At 46.6% G+C, this 12,112-nt stretch overlaps 2 protein-coding genes across 2 annotated transcripts in view; both read left to right on the forward strand.

The window, feature by feature from the left end:
• The window catches only part of LOC131289364 (protein Pixie), a 369,862-nt gene that overhangs the window by 251,324 nt on the left and 106,426 nt on the right, over positions 1 to 12,112 (forward strand). The gene's annotated exons all lie outside the window — the stretch shown is intronic.
• LOC131289376 (homeobox protein homothorax) overlaps positions 1 to 12,112 on the forward strand; it is a 151,103-nt gene that overhangs the window by 133,361 nt on the left and 5,630 nt on the right. The window contains exons 8-9 of the mRNA XM_058318612.1: positions 3,790 to 3,958; positions 11,209 to 11,285. Of these exons, the coding sequence (XP_058174595.1) occupies positions 3,790 to 3,958; positions 11,209 to 11,285 (246 nt within the window). The remainder of the gene's footprint in view (positions 1 to 3,789; positions 3,959 to 11,208; positions 11,286 to 12,112) is intronic.

Raw genomic sequence — 12,112 nt, forward strand, 5'->3', positions numbered from 1 at the left:
GCACGGGATGCCAAAAGGGACACACCGAGCACCAGCTCCGCGGGAAACCGGTGTGCATTCCATTGTACTGTGCCTCGGCACATAAGGGTAGAGGGTGGGGGGATGAATATTACAAATCATTTTGTCCAGGGCGAAGTGCCCCCTCCCTAAGTGGGAAGCGGCGTCCGGAGCGTCGGGGGGAGACATTCTTCGGGGATCGATTTTTTGAGGCAGGTTTCGGTTTTCCCTTCTGCGGCGCACGGGATCTTCCGAACTCTGTCCCAAGGGGTGCGTGGGGACTACGGCGGCGCTGGATTAAGCCGCGGTTCTTCACGCGGCGAAGAAGGTTGCCCACAAACAATCCCCGGCATCCGAGAGTGTGGACTTCGACGCTGGAACCCGCTTCATGATTCGATCCTAACATTTGCCGTTGCTTCTGCTTCTGCCGATGCTGCTCGGGACGTGGAGATATCATCAATTTGTGACGATCGGGGCCACTGGAAAAGGATGCCTGGATGGGCCGAGAGAGACACACACACACACACACGGGGACCCAGTGGTGCGGGTAGCGGGTCCCTCTCAAATGTATTTAATATATTTGACAGACAGACGAACGCTTAAGCGGTTGGCGTACAGGTTTTGCCTTTCCGGCGTTTCTTCCTCCCGCGATCGAGTCCGATTGTTTGGATCCCGCGATCCTTCCTGGGACCCCCGATGGCCTTTTCCACCTTCAAACAAAAAAAAAATCCAACCCCAAAACCGGGTCCACCGGGCTTCTCTCTATCTCTGGGAGACACTCCGTCAAACGTGTAGGTGCGCACCGATGGCAACCGCAAGAACACCCCGATTTCGGATCCCGGTGGCGGTTTGAAACCGTGAGACGAAAAACCGAAAACCGCGCGCCAGCTTTAGCCGCCCAAAGACGACGAAAAAGACGACGATCGAACGAACGAACGAACCGTCGACGACGAAAAAAAAACCGGGCTACCCACGGGACGGCTGCTTTCGGAGCGCTTGGAAAAGAAGTCGAAAGGAATACCAAGGAGAGGTGGACAAGTAGAAAAAAAAAATATGCCAGCTAAAAACAGACAACACACCGACGGGCAGTTTTTTGACGAAACAATTCACAAAAATAGGATGAGAAATCAAAAAAGCACCCAACCGTGACCGCACGGACCCGTGATGAGATGATTGAATCGCATTTAAATTTGAATAAATGAAACGAACCGTGGCGAACCGACCGGGAGGAGGGTAGGTGTGGGGATGGTCATGGAGTGGAGCGGGACCGGGAGACCCGGGCCTATCTTGCGCGCCTTTGGTCGATGAGATGAGCGAAGCATAATGCTGCGTCTAAATTCAGTCAGGTTCTTAGCATAGGTTTCCTTCTTTATTAAGTGTTTTTTTTCTCCCTCCCTGCCCCCTCGCCTTCCAAAAAATGTTTTGTTACTTCAACCTCATCGAATTTAACAAAGAAGGAGAATTTTTAAATTGAAAAAAAAGAACTACACCGAGCAACAAGAAAACAGGACCGAATAATAAGCGGCGAGATACGGCGGGGTGTGTATGCTCACCTCATTTGCTTCTCGGACACCGATCGGCCAGAGGGGGGGTGGGGGTTGGTGGTGGCATGGTGTGGCCGTCAGAAATTAAAAACCGAAAGAAAACCCCGCTTCGGCCGAGGGTGATTTGGGCTGCCCGAACAAAAGTCACAAAACCGAAAGCCCACCGATCGATCTTCCGCAACCGCGTTCGAACCTTTTACAGCGAATTAGAGAATTAGATTCCTTGTTTCCTTTCTTTTTTTTTCTCTCTCTTTTTCCCGACTCCCCGTTGTGGTTGGGAGCTTTTAAGGGAAAATAATTTCAAATTGGACGCGAACGCGAACCAACTTTTTTGGTTATTTTCATTTTGATTTGGCGCCTTATTTGCATATTTCTTCCAAATCAAAAATATGTCCGCCTGTGCCGTGGGTCGCCTCTCGAAAGGGGGTTTGCGTGGCATAATCTAATCGGCCCTCCTCGCCCACCGTCCCCTCTCGCCCACCCGGGGGACCAATTCCGAATCGAAATGCAATCGACACATTCGACGATGATGGGTTCCTTTTTTTTTCCTTGGGAGAAAATGAACGGGAATCGATGAGCATTACAACAGCGCATTGGCGCAAGCAGGACTCGGATTCGGGGTCGAGCATTCGAATGCGTGCAACTAATTCTTCTCCCCACGGCCAGGAATAAATTTAAAAAGATAAATTTAAGCTGATTTACAAATCGAGCCGCATATGGCCGGCATATGGCGAACGGCGAGAACGATGCACTTGAAATTCGATCGACTTCGGTTCGGTTCGTTTCGTTCAACCTTGCAGCTTATCAAAAGCAAACGTCACATTAATAACACCAACACCGGCCGTGCACGGTGGTGCAGAGCCCGGGAGGATACGGTGGACAAACCACAAGGAACCTCCATCTTTTTTTTTCGGAGAGCGACTGACTGTATTTTGGCGCCCAATTTGGAAACACAGACGAGCGGTTCGAAAATTTGACCCGTTCGATTTCCCCGCTTTGGTGCTGCTAACTACTCCGAACTACTACCACTCCTGCTCGTACTCAACACTTCGGAATCGATGGTTCCCACCGATCGGTTTCCCATTAGCCCCCCATTCCCATGACCGATAACGCCGCGTTTCTTTTTTTTTTCTTCTCTCGTGAACGGAACGTGAAACACACAGGAATGAACAAAAATAAGAAATAGAGGAGAAGAAACCCTTGCGAATTGAAACACTTTTTCCAAAAATTCGACCGCCGAGGATCGCTGCGAGTGGGAGTCCTAGCCCGGCTAATGGTGATGCTGCGCTTTTAAAGTCATCGCCTAAAATAAACTCAAGTGAAACAAAAAAGCAAGGAAACGAAAATGAAATTAATAAAAACACACACATACACCACACTCCAAACCTCCAGTTTTTACAGCTTTCGGTACAAATATGGTCACATCACACATCTGTATTCCCATCGGAACAGTGATGTGTCGGATCGGGGGTTTAGTTGTTGTCTTCCCTCGCTCGACTCCTTGAAGTCTCGACACTCTTGTGCAACATGTTCGCCAAGTGTGAAACCATCTGAAGCGATTCGATCCGACCGGGGGAGCCTTCTGGCGGTGGTTTTCCTACTTCTTCGCATTTTCTTCCAACTCGTCGTACCAACATGGCGAGGAAGAAGACAACAGTCAAATTCTCACCATAAGATGGTGCGGCGTATTAAAAAATCGTTTCCCATTCCGCCCGCGGAACTCAAGGGGCGTACACAGCCCGAGCATAAGTTTCATAGTTCATAATCTTTATATCACTGCCCAGCTCGGGAAACTACTAACCGGTCCCCGGTTTCAACTGGCTCCCGTTTCCCGGGCGGGTTTTTTATGTTTTTATTTTATTGTCTCGTTTTATTTTTCATTTTATTCGCGTACCATTCGCTTTTGCACTAAACGATTGCCCATTTCCCATGGGGCGTTTGGCGCACCTCTTCGCACCCGGGGACGGATGATGCATGCTAAACACTCACTGCCCGTTTCGGTGGTCGATTTTCCACCGATTTTCCACACGGCACGCCAACGTGCGAGGGCCGGCTGGAGGATGGGGAGCTATAAAATAAAACAGTTTCATTCACTTTTAACAATGATTTGAGCGTTTTTTTCTCCCCACCCATGAACCTGGTTATCTTCCTCCCCCAAGCTTATCTTACCACCACCTCTTCACATTTTCTCAACTACTTGACGTCTGTTTAACCTTGTTTTTTTTCTTTTCTTTACTTACACACACTTTTTCGCTCTCCTTCCCGCAGGTGATGCCAGCAATACCAGCATCGGCAGCGGCGAGGGCACCGGCGAGGAGGACGACGACACGAGCGGCAAGAAAAACCAAAAGAAGCGGGGGATCTTCCCGAAGGTGGCCACGAACATTCTGCGGGCGTGGCTGTTCCAACACCTAACGGTAAGTTTTAGCGAGCTGCTTCTGCGAGGTGGGATTAAGGGTTCGTGCACACACACGCCCGTCGGGAGGCGGACCATCATCACCACCATCACCCTCCCCCATACCCACTTTTGGGGCCGTCTTGACTTCTTTTCTTTCCCCCTTGCATTGTCCGCTCCACGACGGTTCAATCTAGATCATTGCCTATTACGAAGGGCCCTTTTTTTCTCCTTCTTTATTGCAATTTCCCGCAGAGGTCACGATAGGTGCCATTGTGCTCGGCTGCCCATTAGGCTCGAAATTAAAGCATCCCGATAACGGCCATCTTGAGCCATCATCGTTATTGATACCGGGTTGGTCTCTGTGGTCGCGGGGCTGCCTCTCTTCCGAGCGAACAGTGACGTGCCCGTGCGATGTGATATCATTTTAATTTAGAAACACGACACGCCAGTTAACCGCTTCGGAAACATCTTGCTAGTGGCCTGGAATGTGGCTATTGTTCATTGCTTTGACGTCTATTGTAATCGGTTTGAATTGTGGAATTTCTTACTGCTTTTTTCTGATTTGATCCAATTTTAAGTTTAATTCAATGAGTTTGGGTATTGTAATTTTTTCACAAGCTAATATCGTGTAATTAATTGCTTTGTCATGTTTTTTCCAGTCCTTAGATCCGTCATAAAACATTTTTAAAATAGTTATTTCCAACGACAAAATGGGTAAGATATGAGTCAATTTTGTTCAATGTGGCTGTTGAAAGGAAGTACATGAAGTTTAATTATTCAAGCTATTTTTTATTACACAACAACGATTTTCAAACGTATTTCAGCACAATACCTCAATCAGGATGAAAGATTTTTTTTATATTTAATAATTCAATAACATTGTCTTAATTTTCAAGTCTCTCAATGTTAGTATTTAATCGAAGAACTAATATGGAAAATTTACGTCAACAAAAATTGTGCAAATGTTTGTAATCGATTGGTTCCAAAAGACGAAAACAATATATAACAAATATAGTCTTTAAGCTTTTAAGTTACTGTTGAACATGCCGTTGGAATTAAAGAAACATTTACTAGTTAAGTTCTAGGAAAATGGTAAAGAGCTAGCATTAGCTGAAGTAAAAAAAAGGTATCGCATATTATCTCTTCTTAAAAGGAAGTGTCCTGTAAACTAGTTTGGTGTAGTTGTGTTGGGCTGACGTTTAATTTCCTTCCACTCACCGTATTGCATTACACCCCGAGCTTAACCTAATCGAAGCAATCGTTCCATTTTCCGAACCAAAGCTGATAAAAACACGGACTCGCGTGGATAATCTGTGCATTACATCTCGGAACCAACTGTGAAGAAGATTAATGTTACCAGCTTCCTTATCACGGAGGCGCACAAGCACTCATTACGCCACTTGTACCGGACCGCCGAGATGTATGTGTATGCAGGGAGGGAGTCTTAACCCCGAACAATCAGACTTCTCAACGGACGACCCTCGGTTTTTGTCGGATGGTCTTCGAAGAACCGTGCAGGAGAGCACACACAAAAAAACAGTCCAGGCTGGATTTATTTTTAGTTACTATCTTCGATTGGCTGGATGCGCCGCTCGAAGGATGCTCGCGTCCGGAAGAACATCACCATAACGGACACCACCCTCTTGGCGCGCCAATCGGGATCATTCCTGTCGTTCAAGCGATGCGTTTCAATTTCCTTGATGCGTTTCAGTTCGCAGCCACCCAGCGCCGCTCGATCGGTGGTGATGGTGACAGTTATAAATGTACTCGGAATTGACCCGTGACAAACTCGTCTGCGCGTCTGCTGGCGAATGGCGAATCGAAACCAACAAAGGACGGATAGAGAGAGAGAGAGAGAGTCAGAGGGAGAGAGTTTGCCCCATTTTCCCCCGGGTTCGGAAAGGGATATGCACGGAGGGAAAAACCGGGCCCTTTTTCGCCGCCGGCGGCTGATGTTTGCCCTCAAATGATGCGTGGCAAAGAAACGGGGGACGGAAAAGTGTGTTCCTTTCGGGCGAACGACACCGATACTTGAGTCATGTAATTTTCCTAATGCAACGACGGTTGGGGGACTTGAGGGTGGGTGGGTGAGTAAGGAGGGAGCGAAAGTTCTAACACGCTCAACCACTCTATCGGAAAAGCAATCGATCAATCCGAGTGCCGAGGGACAAAAAAAAGGGCGAACGAACGAAAGAGCGATAAAGAGTGGATTTCTAGAAGCACGCACCGAAAGTTTTCGGTTTTCGATAAATGAGTAATAAGAGAAAAATTAGATTAGAAACTGAACCACCACCACCCCAAAAGATCGGTAACGAAAAGCAACCGGTAGCATCTTTCTCACGGTTGAAGACATGAAAACCGAAGCGAAATAAACAGGAACAACTTAAACCCGGAATGTTCTACGCCTCCCGAGCAGCCCGGAATGCGCCGGCGGGGTCACTTGCGCACGGGTGTGCCTCTCTTCAGTTTAATGCAATAATGCAAATATATTCCAACCGAACGATCATCTAACATTTGTTCACACTTTGCTGCCCCATAATAGGACCTTGACGGGACGTTTTGTTTCTGTCCGGTTTGGTAAAGTAGAGCCCTGTTCGCTAATTAAATCGTTGGTATGCGAAGCGCTTTTCTTTTTTGCTCTAATTCTTGCCCCCTTCCCCTCGTTGTTTTTCCTCGCACCTCACACACCCTTCCTTGCTGATGTTTTGGTTGTTTTTCCTGCTCCCGAGAACACCACATACCCCCCGGACCCGTCGGATTGTTAAATAAATCATTTGGCTCATAACTTAAGAGTCGTAAAAGTGTAATAAATTTTATCCATCCCCCCACTCAACCATGTGTGTGTGTGTGTGTGTGTGTGTTCCGTGGGGGCGCGTGTTCCGTTTTGCTGGCGAGAAGTGTAAAAAAAAATTATTATAAACCGATGGGGCGAGAGCGCACATACATCCGATAGATGTCATCCGAAATGCTCCAACGCGGACTCCGGATGATCGATACCATTGGCGCACGATTAGCCTTGTTTTTCGTGTTTCTTCCAACTGTTTTTGATGGCTATCACACGTCGAACGATCAATTGCAAATGGGCGATCGAGGGAGAAATCCCCGGGGAAAGGGGGCGAGAAGGAGAAAGAACCACCTTTGGAAAAGTGAAGCACAAGGGGAAAAAAAGGTAGACCACATGCTTCCGAGCTCATCATCGTCGTCGTCATCGGCATCATGATCGTCGTCATGCTCATAAACATTATCCAAAACGGGGTGGACTCCATGTTGTTTTTTTAGTGCCTTGTCTCCACACCGGCCCGCTTCCCCGTCCCGGTTCGAGCCCGGGCGTCTCCTCTGCAGCTGATCATTTTATTGCATTTTCATTGCCGGAACGATCGATCGGTTTTGGCGCTCGAACCGGTGTTTTGTTTTACTTTTTATGGTTTTTTCCCCCTCCCCCCAAACAGGGGAACGGGCTATGGGAAGTGGGATGGTATTTTCATTCTTTTTTGCCACGTATATTCCATCGCCTTCCCTTTGGGGACCTAATTTTTACTACTTTACATTAAATTGAAACATTTGACATTAATCCATCAGCGTCGACGACGATCGGGATCGATCTCGATGTTGGACATGGAAAATGGCCTCAGAGAGAGAGAGAGAGAGAGAGAAAGATAGGGAACAAGGACAGATGCAACGTGAAGAACACGACAATGACTCACGGAAGTACAATCGATTCGATCGATCACTCGCTTGCCGTCCCTCTACACCTTGCACCAGGGTTGGAACATGGCTGGAAGGTTCGATGCAAACGTTGATCCATCCTTGCGCATTTTACGTTGCAATTGTCCTTAGCCTGGCAGGCTCATGGTTAAATGCATTCCTCCCCTTCCCTCCTCTGCTTGATATCCATCCCCGTGCGACAGCGGAGACAACGGAGCAAGCGTAAAACGACAAAAATTGAAGTAAAATCCACACACTTATGCACGAAACCGGTGTTTCAGCCGATGCGATTGTGTTCTTTGAGGGCAATCGTTGCATTATGCACCACGATGAAAAAAATGTGCACAGTTTATTCCGGGAAATAGTGAAATGTTTTTTTTTTTCAACCTACAATAAAGGAATTATGATGTGCTCTGTTTCCAAAACCTGATCTTTTTTAATCCATAAATAAATTTCCTTAATTTTACAGTTTTTATTATCAAATTTCCTAAGAAGATCAAACTGGTTTCAAACGTAAAAAAAACAATCAATAGTGCAGTTCTTTAGTTTGTTTAAATAGTTTCACTCCGAATGATGTTTTCTTTCAATCAACTTGGAATAGAATATTTTTAAAATTAACTTCAAAATTGTTTAAAGGAATGAAAATGCGTACGTGGTGCATATTGGAACGCATTTCCCTACCGCAGGACTCTGCACATTGCATTAAGAAGCTGCACTCGTGGCGTGTTGCGTACAACTGGCAAGTACACAATCACCCCTCTGCTCATCCACTCCCTCTCCTCCTTCCCCTCCTCGCCCTCCCCCCCATCGAAAAGCGCGCCACCTAATAGCGTAGTAATACGGTACTCTCTTAGGACTTGCCTCGTGAGGCCCCATCGGTTCCTCAACCTTGGATGGCCTCGAAGGTTTCTTGCGTTCGCGAACGGTTAAACGATCTCGCGGACCAAAAAGCACAAAGCGAAGCGAAAAAAAATGCAAAACCGGCGTCCCAAAGCCATCCCAGCTCAACGGATCAACGGGAGTGGGGACAGGTGGGGGGGACGGGCACCGTTTTGCTCCTGATCCGGTTGCAAAAACAGGCAACCGAGCAAACGGTGCAGGAACATGAAGAAGAAGAAGAAGAAGCACGTCTCGTTTGGAACCGTCCACCGGGGCCCGGGCCGGGCGGGTTTTATGCATTCCGCCGTGGAATATCAATGACCATCCTCCCGAGGCGGACGCGTAGCTTTTTCGAACGTTCGCAGTACGCGTTCTACGCGACGATCATCGCACGGTGGTGCATTCGAAGGATCCGGAGGCACCATCTTGGGCCCGCCGCATCGGACGCCCGGCCCCGGGGGAGGTGCGGAGCAAGGGCTGATTTAAGAGCATTTTTCGTATTTTATATGCATATACATGGGCAATAATTTGCATTACATAAATATAAATGTCTAAAAATATTTGTCAGTCCGTATTGACATTCACGTGGAAGGATAAGATAATTTTTCCGCTGGTGTTCCCCTCCAGCGGGCGACAGTCCCTCGGGAACCCCCCCCCCCCCCCCCCCCCTCGCACACTGCCTCCCACCTGGCCCGGGAGGTTCCCTTCCCGGATCTGCTTGTAAGCTTGTATGCACCAAACTGCACGCCGGCAAACCAAATAATAAAATCACAAAATTTGACTTCGTGCGAACCATCTCGATGCATCCGACCGGGGGGGGGCCAGCGGGGCAAGATTCGGCGGAGGGGCCGTTGGGTGGGTGACGACTGCCGGCACGTTACTGGATGTACGCCTTTTTCTGGGGTTTTGTTTTACATTTCAATGCAGCACCGCTGGTGGCGCGGGGCTGGCTTTTGGGGCCCGGTCGTTGTTACGAGGGTCAGGTTGGCGCTTCCACCGGCGGGATCTTTGGTTTCAACGACCTCAAAAGCGTGGGGTTGTTGTGCTGTTTTTTTTTGTCCTACCTCCGTGTATTTGGGGGTGCGCTTGTTCGACACTTACATTGCACGAAAAATCTGTCCGCCAAATTATGTCACTGTTTGAAAGAAAAAGCGAAGGAAATTTATTAATTGAACCATCACCATCGAAACGATTGGTTGAACTTTCACGCCATTGTTGGACTTTTTTTTCATTTCCAATAAAAAAGAAAATACTTTTCGTTTGTAACAAAACCTCAACAATTTTTGTTCAGTTAGAACTGAGGATTAATTAATTTTATTAGGCTTTTAAATAAATGTTACTCTCGCTAAATTACTCGTTTCAAAATGTTATAGATTAGAAATCGGAACATTTTAGAATGGGCTACATTGAAATAAAACGTCACACATTATTTCAGCAATCTATAATTCAAGCCAAAAGAGTCAAATGACCGATAAACATGAATCGTTTGATTCGAAAATTACTCCTACTTTAATTTTTGATCTTAGAATTAGCAAAAAGCTTCTTGGTAAATCAACATGATTTGATTTGTTTGGTTTTAGATAGTTTTGAAAATGTTCCCATTATATCTTTTTTAGTTTACCATAAATGTTTTTGGCATGTACAAAATGTATAAAATACCCTACAGCATCGTCTTTGAATACGATAGTTGAATAACAATTCTCGACGGAAACAGTTTAATAAACTTTGATTACCTTCTATAAAAGCTTCTATAAAAACATTTTAGGAAACATAAATTACTCAATACAAAATGTAAGCAAACTAAAACATTTCATTCTATCCGCACAATATTAACTTATTGTGAACAGATTGTTAAACAGAGATTTTGAAACATTTTTAAAACATTCTCTGTTAACTATAATATTTTCGATGGTCTAAAATATACAGTGTTCAACCTTAGTTTTTTCTTCTTCCTTACAATTAGCATTACACTACGTTATATTTAAAATAAAATGTTGTGTCGTTGTAAACATTGCGCCAGACGAAACATGCGAAATAGGTTTATCGAACCATTCAAACACGATTTAACAACGTCGGTACAATAATGCCCCCAGCAGCCATCACTTCATTTCGAAAAACTTTCTACATTTCGATTATTCTTTAAACATGGACGATTGGCAGAGTAAATTTGCTAAGCCAAAGGTCTTGCAAAGCATTTAAAAAGGAATTAAAGTGGTAATTTCTGCAATAGCACTATCGAAAGTGATGAAACAATTGTAATTCAAATGATCTTCAATACGAAACCGACCCGAAACCACATCCTACTCAAGCGCTCGCTTGAGCACCTTCCTACGAAAACCTTCCTTTCCAAACCAACAGCCGGATCCAGCCGACGGCTCGTGTCTAACACACGCCCAAACAGGCCCTCAGATTTTAATTAACAAACAATCGAAAAAGCGATCTCCTTTCCGTCGTCCCATCGGGGGCTAATTTTGGCACCAGCTTACCGGAGCACTTTTCGCCTTTTTCCCCGAACCGATGTGGGTTCAATAAATACCGGCGTGGCCGAAAAGTGGCACTTGAATTGTTGGTCGTTGGTAAAGCAACCCACACACACATATTACCTCTGCCTGTGTGTGCTCACACACTTCTAGCTTTGAAACTGATTTGTTTTTCTTTCCCATTTTTCCCCCTATTTTTTCGCAGCATCCCTACCCATCGGAGGACCAGAAAAAGCAGCTAGCACAAGACACGGGACTGACGATATTGCAAGTTAATAACTGGTAAGTGTTTTTCCGGGGCCCACGAGGCCCACCCGGCGAGCGTCATCTAAACCCCTTTTCTCGGTGTGTGCAGCACACGATCGTGCCGGAAATGCGCAGCTCCAGAGAATCCCTGGGGTTTTCCGGTGGGGGTTTTGGGAAATTAATAGACTGGGAAACTGTACACCGAACCGGTAGCAGCAAGGGTTAAGGGCTAGGGAACCTTTGGTTTGCTGGCAGGCAAATTTGTTGTTTACCTTCCTCATCCTTCTCCCGAAAGGACACACAAACCCAACGCACAAACGAACGAACCAAAAACGGACGGGAACGCACTAACCGCACTCACATTTTCGTGAGCCGGCAGAAAGGTAGCGCTTTCCGGAGCCGGATTTTCGGTAAACCCGGTCCTCGTACGCCGATGGTGCGAATGTTTAATTGTTCAATTGTGCCAGGCCTCTGCTGGCTCCCGGAGGCTTTCCCCCTTTTTTCCCCCTAACGAAAGCGCAAGTCCTTCCCGTGGACCCATTTCACTCTCGAAAATCTCGCATATGTTCCTTCGTGTGTTTGATTAGCGTAATCAAAGCTACTTGAGCGGCACTGCACAGTTCCCCTAAGGGGTGTTTGATCCTCCTCATAGACTTTCCGTACCGGCCGACCAACCTGGTCGTTGGTTTTTGTGTACTTCAACGAAGGAACTAACACGAATGTCGAGCGGGCGTGGAAAATTTGACAGGTAAAATGTGTCGCACACTACAGACGCTCGACCGTTTGACACTCCGTGAAGGGGTTGCACGTGCTTGGAAAAGACCCCAGTAACGACAGGGATGAAGTTGAGCAGGATGTTGAGA

Source organism: Anopheles ziemanni, chromosome 3, assembly GCF_943734765.1.
Source record: "Anopheles ziemanni chromosome 3, idAnoZiCoDA_A2_x.2, whole genome shotgun sequence".
Lineage (NCBI taxonomy): Eukaryota > Metazoa > Arthropoda > Insecta > Diptera > Culicidae > Anopheles > Anopheles ziemanni.